General features: G+C 34.0%; 2 protein-coding genes across 3 annotated transcripts in view; one reads left to right on the top strand and one right to left on the bottom strand.

Moving 5' to 3' along the window:
* CFH (complement factor H) overlaps positions 1-58 on the top strand; it is an 80,669-nt gene extending 80,611 nt beyond the window's left edge. The window contains exon 19 of the mRNA XM_035333363.1: positions 3-58. Coding sequence (XP_035189254.1) covers positions 3-58 — 56 coding nt within the window. The remainder of the gene's footprint in view (positions 1-2) is intronic.
* Positions 59-2,443: 2,385 nt separating this feature from the next.
* Positions 2,444-10,866, bottom strand: part of ASPM (assembly factor for spindle microtubules) — a 28,475-nt gene continuing 20,052 nt past the window's right edge. The window contains exons 19-29 of one of the 2 annotated variants that reach the window (XM_035333439.1): positions 10,349-10,498; positions 9,837-10,003; positions 8,281-8,440; positions 7,537-7,746; positions 6,982-7,128; positions 6,130-6,321; positions 5,509-5,701; positions 5,182-5,336; positions 4,139-4,315; positions 2,874-3,046; positions 2,444-2,797 (exon numbers count right to left, since the gene is read on the bottom strand). In XM_035333439.1, coding sequence (XP_035189330.1) covers positions 2,692-2,797; positions 2,874-3,046; positions 4,139-4,315; positions 5,182-5,336; positions 5,509-5,701; positions 6,130-6,321; positions 6,982-7,128; positions 7,537-7,746; positions 8,281-8,440; positions 9,837-10,003; positions 10,349-10,498 — 1,830 coding nt within the window. In that variant the 3' untranslated portion in view covers positions 2,444-2,691. The remainder of the gene's footprint in view (positions 2,798-2,873; positions 3,047-4,138; positions 4,316-5,181; positions 5,337-5,508; positions 5,702-6,129; positions 6,322-6,981; positions 7,129-7,536; positions 7,747-8,280; positions 8,441-9,836; positions 10,004-10,348; positions 10,499-10,866) is intronic. The other variant, XM_035333440.1, reaches the window with a different exon arrangement.

The following is a 10,866-nucleotide window of genomic DNA, read 5'->3' as shown; positions in this document are numbered from 1 at the left end:
AGCGTGTGCAGAGAAAAGCAACCAAGCTGGTGAAGGGACTAGAAAGCGAGACATATGAGGAAAACTAAAACAAACAAAAAGAATCAACAATATTTATGTTTGGATTTCTTATACAACTGTTTCAAAGTCTCTCCATGGCATTGCAAGGCAACCTAATCTGAAGAATCAAAATTTAAAAACTAAATGAAGATCTATGAACCTCAATAAATTATTGCACCTTTCCTCAATCAAGTCACCAGAATTTGCTGCACATTTTTTTAAATAAAGTGCCCAGATAATCTCATTGCTTGTATTTCCCTTCCCCACACTGCTACTACATATCTAAATATAAATAAATAAATAAATAAACCACCCTTGGTCATTAAGATTTTAAAGTATTTTTAAGTCAGAAGTGGTTGCTACCTACATGCCTTTTGTTTTACTTTCAAAAATGTACCAGTGTAATTTCAACTGCTTTGCCAAAGTCTGGTGAAGACAGAGGTAGTAGCAACAAATACATGGGAGTGAAATACACAATAGTAGATTCAAAAGGAAATGAAAAAAAGAGACGCACTTTTACTTAACAGAGATGTACGCTAATGAACAGTCCATAGCATTGCGAAGTTGCAGTTCAGGTGGTATGCAACCTATACAAAGCCAGGAATTTAAAACAGTACTGAATATAGGGATAAGAAATGTGAAGCATCTCCCCAAACTAGTTACTGCAGGCTCCAATTAACTTCTGCTCTTTTGCCTGGTGGTCAACCAAAACATTCCAATTACTGAAACATGTCAGTATATATAATATTTAGGGGTATAAAATTCAATTTAAGTGCCTCAAAATGGCTCAAATACATTTCCAAGAGAAAACTTTTCTGAAAAAGTCTGAACCTTTCTATTTTACAGCTTCACAGCTTAGACATGAACATGTAGCTCCGATAAGCAGTAACAACCAAATCATAATCATCAGCCATCTCACAAAATTATATTTAAAAAGCAGTGTTTATTCTTGGTAAAGATATGAAAGACACTACACTTAAGACATACTGCATGTTCTAAATTCAATGTATATTTATTAACAACAGAATTCACTGTTCTTACCTTCTGCAAAGAGTTTGCCTGAATTAATCATAACTAAGAAAAAAAAACAGCCTTTAAATCTCATCTTCATTGCCGTCTCCATCAATAGCTCTCACCATCTGCAAAAACTCCAAGTATTGCTTCTGTAAATTATTAACTGAATTTTCAAAGGTATTCACAAATACTCTAGCGTCTGTAGTATTTTGTAACAAAAGTTACTTCACTGAAAACATTTTTTATTTAATTCTCCAAATACCCTAACTAGACTTGCAGAACTCTACTTCCATTTGGCATACTTTTATCAGTAAAGATAGAATTTATCATTTTAGTGAAAACAGGCCACAAACTTAAACTAACTGAACACTGTTCCCCTCAAAACCTCTTGAGTTCCAAGTTTAAAGGGCATTCTGTTATCAGGATATTTACCTTGGCTACAATAAGAGGGAAAAAAAATAATAAAAAAAAAATCTCCCCTTCTCCTCGCACACTTTCACTCTTTCCCCGTATAACCATTCTGTTTTATCCTATATATTATTCATTCTGGAGGCTCTTACATTAAGGAGAACTGTTATTACCTATTTTTATGCTCTGTAGCATACAGCTATCCCCTTAAGGTCTCCTTTTTTTTTTTAAACCAAAGAAAAATGGAACCTTATTATTGCCTAAGGAAGTCAGATTAATTTCTTTACAATGGGGTGTTCAGACAAGATTGACCTTGGAGGTCTTTTCCAACCTTAATGATTCTATGACTTTATTGGGAGTGTTTAAAGAAAGGTTGGACGCCATGCTTAGGGGAATGGTTTAGTGAGTGATACCGGTGGTAGGGGATAGTTGGACCAGTTGATCTTGAAGCTCTTTTCCAGACCTAGTGATTCTATGATTCTCTGAAATGACTGACTAATGGCTACAGGCTGATTTAGCATCAACATCTACCCTTAGGAGATAATCTCCAAACCTTGGCATAATAGAACATAATTTAAGGGAGATTTTGTGATGAACACCATCTCTTCAGCTGGATGAGAAGTATGCTTGTATGTACTACCGACTTCAAAGGAAGAAAGCACTCCCAGAATAACCTCCCCTTAAAATAACAGGTGAGTTCCTAAATTCACCCTTATAACATCCTTTTGTTTCATCATAACCTTGTAGTATTAAAAAAAAATGTTCCCATGGTCACTCATGATCTCTCAAAGTTCACTAGAAAGTGAACTGAAGCCCCTGAAATCACTAACTAGTTTCAAAATCAGCCGACTATCTGCCCTTCCCATCTATAGCTCTCCAGGTCGGACAAGCCAACACAACTGTCCCCCACAAACAACTCTGCAATAATTTATCAGACTGAGGAATGCAATGCTATAAGACTCAGTTGCATAAGAACAACACATCACTGCACTAGAAAAAAGAACATATGATTTTATTGTACAATTGCTTTAGGTAGTAGTACAGAATAGGATTTCAAAAGCTGTATACAATACAAAAAAGTTGCAAAAAGGTTATCTGCAATTTGAAAAAAAAAAAACATTTTCAAGGGTAGTGAACACATTTGTTTTATTTTTGTTTTATTTTAAAATCATTTAGCTGCCTCCTACATACATACTGTACAAAAACACTTTCATAAATTTTATTTACATTTCAGTAGCAGGCAATGCCAAGTGTATCCATGACCATCAGAATTGCTTGGAGAGGATCCACAATTTCTTGCATGTTATCTTTCCTCAAAACCCAGTCTGGTTTAATTCTGTTGAAATAATAGTGGTTTATTAAAATCACATATTGCTGCTGCAAAAACTGCAGTCTAATTTTTAAGCTCTTACCTTGAAACTGTTTTTGTCCTCAGAGGAGTTACTGGAATAAAGGAAGTTCCACTAATTAAAGGGTTTGTCTTCTGTTTCACAAGTGTTCTCTCTGCATCCATTTTGCATTTACGAGCTGTAAGTTTATAGAGGCTTTGAATGCAAGCAACAGCTCTAGGCAAGCTTCGAATTTCCTGAGAAAAGGTGAAAACAATACATAGTTAATACTACAAACTTGAAAGCAACTTAGATCAAGAAAACTATTTTATTCAATGAAAACCAAACATTTTTAATGTAAGCTGAACTTCTATCCGCAAGTACAGTGAAACTTTCAATACCAGCACTCCTACCACAAATCAGCAGTCTAATGCTATCAAAATATGTAACTGGAATGCCACCTGAGACTTCAGAAAAATAAAAAAGCGCAGGTCATATTTTACTAATTTCTCACTTTATTTTAATATGTCACTGGCATATGTCTGCAACAAGTGATACAGAGAGACAAATTAGTGTTTATGCGCATCTTCGTATCAATGAAAGATTAACACCGTTGTCAGAGGTGACCAGATAGCTTAAGTGCTCCTGTCTGACGGATAAACAGATGATGCCTATTTGTAGCATAGAACTCAGATTACCCTGATAACCTTGTTGGATATTCTATCAATAAGCACGAGCAAAGGAGACTTCTTCCAAAAACAGCCTATGTCTCTGTTACAATAGAATGTATCAACACAAAGTCATGAGCAATTATATTGCCTGTTTTTATTGACAATAATGATCTTAACTTTATCTGAAAAGCAAAAGTAAACTTTCAGAAATGCGGGGAGGGGGAGAGTTAATTAAGAAGCACATAAACTGTATCTAATGCTAAGTAACTTGGTCCTGAGCAACTTGATCATAGGCAGGGTGGCATCCCTGCCTATGGCAGGGGGGTTGGAACTAAATTATCTTTAATGTCCTTTCCAACCCGAGCCATTCTGTGATGACAAAAATTCATTAAAAACTGTGGAAAGTAGTGATTGCAATAATAATCTTGCAAGGATTGCAGGATCAGAAACTCTGTGACATATTGGCTAGCTCTGAGTGATGAGGGCATACAGAACTCCAAGTAATAACTGTTTTTGCCATCCTGGAATCGCATTTTCCCATCTACAGAGTTTAGTTATAATTAACATTACAGCTGTAATTAGTATTAGCAGAGAAGAAAAAAAACACAACACCAAAATGTAAATGAAAAGCAAAATACCATTAAATCAAACTATTAAAAACAAGACACTAAGTCTTACCAAAGCTCTTTTGGAGTCCTTTGAAAGGATAGCCAGCAAACAACAAGTCTTTGTGAAAATACTTCCTCCCTTCTCTGAAATTTTGTCCCCAGCTTTTCCTCTGTACATTTGCAGTAGGTCTAGTAATGTATCTATGGAATTTTCTACTTCATAAACTGCTTGAGTAGTTCTTTCATACTGTTGTACAAGAAAGAGACAGGAAGTCTTATATAGATGGATCCTCAATGTAACTTTCAGATTAGATGAAAAAGTAAAATCCACATTCTTCCCTTGACCAAATTTGTAGCTGGTCTGGCATCCAAGTGATAAAAATCACTTTTGCATTTTATGCTATTGTAATGGGTTACAAAAAGCTACCTTTTTGCTCCCAACCCCTCATTTAAAAATCCCCAGAACTGGCTTACACTTAAAATAGAATAACAAATTACAATAGGTTTAGAAAAAAATTAGAAATAGATGTAGCCTGAATGTTCATTTTTTTTCCTGAAATAAGAAAAATGTATTTGAATATAAATGTCTGTAAGCTGGATATAAGATCAAAAAATTATGTTAACAAGTTTTATAAATTTCGGAATAAAACTCTAGATCGATCAATCCAGAGTCAATATACAGTACTACTACAACCTTAATGTACTACAACCATCATGAAAATGATCAGTTCTGTAAGAAATGATCTGTTCTCTGACATGAATTTGGAAAAGTATCCTATCTTCTGCAATATATATGTTTTTACTTTAAGAACTTGACAGTTATCTTTAATACAGCTACCCATTTCTACACAATACTTATATCCTAATAATGTAAACCGTTAAAAAAAATCATAACTATATGCCCATGGAAGCATTTTCTTTTACCAAATATAATAATTTGGTAAATTTCTTATTTCTTAAGAAATAACCTAATTAAAACTCAGTTATTTTTGCTCTTCAAAATTGCTCAAATTGTTTTAATTTCATTCAGCAATTTTGTGGATAAATAAAAACTCCAATAAAGTAGCCTACAGCTCATAGTCCTGCAAAAAAAAAAAAAAATATTAACGTTACCTTTGAAACATTAAGTAGAACTTGAATTGAGTATCTGATCACGTCCATACATGGAACACTCCGGTTGCAACTTCGAATCAGAACAAAAATAGTGAAGATTGCTCTGCTCTGGACCATATTTTCACAACAGAGTGGGGAGAGTCTGGTAACTACCTCTATAACATAGAACATTTGAAGAAGATTCTTAAGCTCAAGCATTTTACTTTTAAAATTACAGATCTTTCTCTTATATTTAAATAGACCTTGTAAAGAGGTAAAAACCACCATTATTGATTTAATATGATTCAATTGATTTAATATGATTCCATAATAAAACAAAATACTGACCTAGATGCTTTAATGCTGCAAGAATGTACGAAAGATGTTTGTATTTTAGAAGGTATTCAATAGCAATTGCGGTTCTGTTGCACAATTTGTTTTCTTCTTTGCTCTTTTCATTAGCCTTTTCCAAACTGCGCCTTAAAGCTCTAGTTTTTGCTGTGTCATTACTCTTTCTCCAAGAATAACCTCTCCACAATGCCTATAGAAAAGGAATTTCATAAAGCCACCCAAAAAAGTTGTGAACAGAAGAGACAATAAAACAGAATTCCATTAGTTTTCCAAATCAACATTATACAAGTCTGATAAACTATTTAAATACTTTGGTTATTCATTTTTAAATAACTACCCAATAATCACATTCAGTGTTTAATTTTCCAAATAGTGCATTTGTAAGACAAAAGAACAAAACAAACATGAATGTATACATACTCGCACACACTTCCTGAAAGTCACCTCAAACAGTATCTGCTTAATATTACTTCATCTGTTTGCACTTAATTTTGAATTGAAATTGGCTTGTCTTGTAATTTAACTGATAAATTCAACAACCAATGTAAACATTTTCATTTGTCCTCTCTCCAAAAGCTCATGAAACAAAAACAAAGAAAACTTTTAACAGGTATTTACCTGAAATTTAATTATTCCAATGGCAAATTTTCTGTTACGTCTGCTGGCAAGAAATCTTCGTATGCCTCGTTGGATTATGGTCGCTGCATCGTTTCTGCGATTTAGCCAGCCTCGAATCATACGTTGCAATTGAATGATTCTTTGATAGTCTCTTAGAAATCTTTTCTGTTGCATTTTTGCTCGAAACCACCTCTGTTTAAATAAAAGTAGATTTCTATTTATTTACTTAAGACTTCTCCCTAAATTCTTACTTCCCTTCCTAAACAAGTACTGGTAAAAAACAAAGAACTACTTCAACAATGAGTTTTAGCATACAGGCACTAAATATCCCTAGCACTCACCTGACCACCATGACTTAGCTGTGATCCGCCTAGTGGTAGCTGTAATGAATGACTGCAAAATCAACTCAACTGCAGAACTCTTCCTCAGCTAGGAGCAGGTAGGGAAGAGTTCTGTTTTTTCTCAGCTGTCTTTTAGGAAGAACCACTATTCCACTTCCTATTTCCCAGGTCTGTTTCTTCCCCTCTGTAGAGGGGAAATAGTGTTCTTGTATGCCAAATCTTACCACAGGCTTGTCTAATTGTTTACTATTACCTCTCAATTTATCTAATACTGAACTCCTTCCATCAATGGGACTAAGCTAGTGACCAATGTGGAGACCTCCAGAGCCTGCTGAGATCCACTTTATTACATTTAACTGGCTATAAGCAGAATTATTTAATAAACTGTAGTCTCTATGTTTTAGCTTTATTTTCACATATGAAGGAACTACCGTATCTTAGTGCTACAGCTCAGCTGACAAAATAGATTAGAATATGTTACGCGAATGGATTCATCCTTAATTAGACTAACCTGTATTGTAAGAACAGATGACATATGGTTTTGTGCAAGCTTTAAGATGAGGTGAATCCTATAGGCCCTTTGAATTTTAATTGCAGAGACATGATGATATGCAGCTGCTATAAAGCAAAGCAGTCTCTTCTGTTTCTGTTCTGAAATCTGTCAAGGAAAACAGAAAAAATAACGTCATTAATTTTCACAACCAGAGATAACTGATCATCTATGCAAAAACCATAGCACACAGTAAAGTACACTTCAGCAAGATGCTTAATAATGACCGCTGAAGTCATTACCTCAGAACTAAGTAAGATACCTTTCCTCAGTCCTAGGTCTCTCGAATTTGAACAGTAACACATAGAAATGATTGTAAGTAACAACTTTAACAGGTAGGAGAGAACAGTTGCATTGTAAGCATGCATGAGTGTAAAGGATCCATTTATGGGTAAGCCAGAAAGATTTCACAAGCATTAAAAAAAAAAAAAGTTATTTTTGCCAGCTAGAATTAATGCTAAAATTGCTATGGAGATATTTTACATCAAAAGTAGTTATAACGTGAAGTATACCAACCTTTTTTCTGACTAAATAACCCCGTATCAATGCTTGCAGTTTAATGATAGCTCTTCTAGTTCTGTTGTATTTCATAAATTGAAGCCTGCCTTCCTGCCAAGATCTCAGATGTTTTTGGATGATCACAGCAGCAGCTTTTTGTTGAATAAATTTTCTTCTCTCCTTAAAACATCTGTATGTTGCTTGGATCAAACATGCAGCTTGAAGCTTCTGAAAAAGATTTTAAATAGTGCATTGATAATTAAAGTTTAGTTCTTCCCTGTCCCAAACAATGAACATGTATGTTTTTGTTCTTTTCTTATGAAGGATTTTTTTTCTAGAACAAAAACATAGATAAAGAATAAAAATAAAATAGGAGATTAGCAAACTCACACCACACTAGTTTATGTAAAAATCCACTTTCATGATTTGTAATGTCTTTTCCCTTACATAAAGGTGGTCCAAATATTGGTATAACTTAGTTCTTTGTAAGCCATAAGGCCAACAGATCATTTTTACATTTTATGTTATCAGCATAAACAAGGATAATTCAACAAAATGGAACTGTTCAAAAACAACTGACAATCTAGTTAGTCTAAGCAAAAAAGAAACAATATTTTAAAGATAAAGCAGTTTAGATTTGAACAGTCTTTGTGTTCTGACACCACCTTTTTCTTTTGTACGCTTCCAGATTGATGACAAAACTCACTCAAATACATTGAAAACTTAATACAACCATAACACAGAGTGCAAGTGAACACATACCTTTCTTAAAAGTCTTCTAGCCCTGTACTGTCTATATGCCAACTGAATCTTAACTGCAGCGTTCTTAGTTGCCAGAAACTGAAGCTGAACCATTCTTGCAGTAAGGGTTGCTCTCCATCTTCTTTGAATAGTAAGTGCACATAACTTCATTTTCAAAAACCTAACATGAAAATGCATTTTAGGATTTCTAAAAGTTGAGAACACTTAACATTTTTAAGTATGAGGTTTAAAGTGGAACATGTAGCTTCTGGAGACAGGAAGTGCAGAAATGAGAAAGGCAGCTTGGACAAGTCATTATATGTATAAAATATGCATTTTTGATCTCTATTAAAAATCAATACCTAAACACTCTAAAATAACTAAAATAGTCCAAGAAAACACAGAAGTACTAAATAGAAGAGAAAAAATTAACTTGTTTCTTCCCAATATCACCTTTTTTTTTTTTTTTTTTTTAAATGATGTTCAGTGTACAATGGAAGCCAAAAACTTGTTAGGAAGGACACCAGTAGTAAGTCAGAAGGCAAAATTTTGCTTCTATATAAAATGTTGACATACTCCTGTCCTAGGGATGATGTGCAGTTCTGGTCTTTACATCTCAGAGAGGATGTAGCAAGTCAAGGAAGAACGAAGAAAATACAGAAAATGGAGCAACTGACCAAGATGGTAAAACTTAGAAGAACTAGATGTTTCAGATCAGAAAAAAAATGGAGAGGGAGGGAGAGAGACAGTAACAGAAAGAGTGAAGGTTTACAAAATAATTTAGATACATATGCTAAGAGTAAAGCTGTTATCAATCAAATCTTGCGACACTGAAACAAGGGGATGGATAGCCAGTGCTCTCAGTAGAAAGAGTGGTTTAAAATAAAGATACTCTATTTATTCCCCCACACTAGGTACTTTCAGAACTTGCTGCTACAAGCAGCTGTGGGGGCAGCAGCAGATTTAAAAAAGCATTACACAAGTTGACATACAACGGGTCCTTAGAAGGATATTAAAGATAATAGGGAAGGACATAAGCTCTAGTATTCATAATCTAACAAACACAAATGCTGAGGGAGGACCTCAGAAAGTGGTCAGGTTAATGTACTCTTCCTAGCCAGCATTTTCTGCTGCTACTGACTGAGCACTGTTCTGAATGGGATGAAACATGTCTGACCTAGGAGAGCATTTATTGTAAAATCATTTTGGCAAAAAAAAAAAAAAAAAACAAACAGTAATTTAACTAATCCATTGTGCTTATAAAGAAATAGTTTTTTCATCCTGTTAACTTTACATTATAATTTTAACAATATCAAGAACATCATTCCTATAAAAATAAATATGAAAAAAAAAAAAAGAATCAAGCCAGTCCTGAGAAATATTTAAACATAAGAGAAACCATGTGCAAAATAATAATTACATTGGCATCAACAGGATTATACCTATGCATATTACATATGTGCTTCAGGGTCAGAGCTTAAAAATCTATAGGTATTTGCCAGAGTGCAAAGCAGTACTAAATAATTATATAATAAAAAAAATAAAAGTAGAGAAATTTATATCAAATCCAGCATTACCAGGTCCTCTGCTGTTTTGTTCTGAAGTGACTCTGAATAACATGTACAGCTTTTACAACAGATGCATATTCCTTTCGTGCTTTGTAGCCTCGAAACCATGCTTGAATTATTTTTGCTGCTCGCATTTTGTTAGCCCACTGCCTGGCTTTACATCTTCTGTATGATGCCTATTAAACATAGGAAAACAAACAAACAAAAAAACCACACACCCTTCATTTTTTTTTTTATTGGAACAAACCAAATTAAAAGGCAAAAAGTCCCATTAGCACGAAAGTCTTTTAGGATTCCTAGCTCTACAATATTATATATGTTCAGGAGACATTTTCTAAAACAACTAAAAACACATTTAAGGAAATACCACAAATGCCACTAATGTCTGTAAATAATTATGTAATGAAGAAATAAATAAAAGAAAGATTAAAAAACAAAACAAAAAACAACTCACTTCCCAACACTGCTCTCCACCCCCAGATTAAAACCCACAATTCCCAAAAAACACCTTCTGGGATTACCTGAATTCTAATAGTAGCTCTTTTGATTTGATTGTACCTTTGTTGTTCAACATTTCGCATCCGATACGCTCTGTAGTATTGCTGTATTAATAAAGCAGAAGACTTGCACCGAATGTATTGTTGCCTCTGAATAAATCCACGGAAATATGCCTTGAAAGACAAAGACAATGTTGGAATATTTACTCACTTGCATGGTATTGAACATTGCATTGAAGATGACTGCATATTTTTAATTATTGCTATAGTCACTAACTTGTTATAAACCATCAGTATTGGTAATTTTAAAATAGCTCTGATTTCCCAATTAATTGTTTTCTACCTTTTAAGTGAAAACATCATACTTGTATTGTTCTGGATATATAAAGTTAAATGGCTAAGGAAAAATAGCTAAGAGGCTGCCACTTCCCTCCCAACCCTCCAAAGAACAGAAGTGAGGAAGGCACACTTGTTTTCTTATCTGCCAAAAAAAAAACTTGTGCTTGCCAACAGGATAGTAATAGCAACCTGAACAATGATGA

The sequence above is a fragment of the Oxyura jamaicensis genome, chromosome 8 (assembly GCF_011077185.1).
Source record: "Oxyura jamaicensis isolate SHBP4307 breed ruddy duck chromosome 8, BPBGC_Ojam_1.0, whole genome shotgun sequence".
In the NCBI taxonomy this organism is placed as follows: Eukaryota; Metazoa; Chordata; class Aves; order Anseriformes; family Anatidae; genus Oxyura; species Oxyura jamaicensis.
The sequence above is the reverse complement of the archived record's forward strand: the minus strand, read 5'-3'. Positions and strand labels throughout refer to the sequence as shown.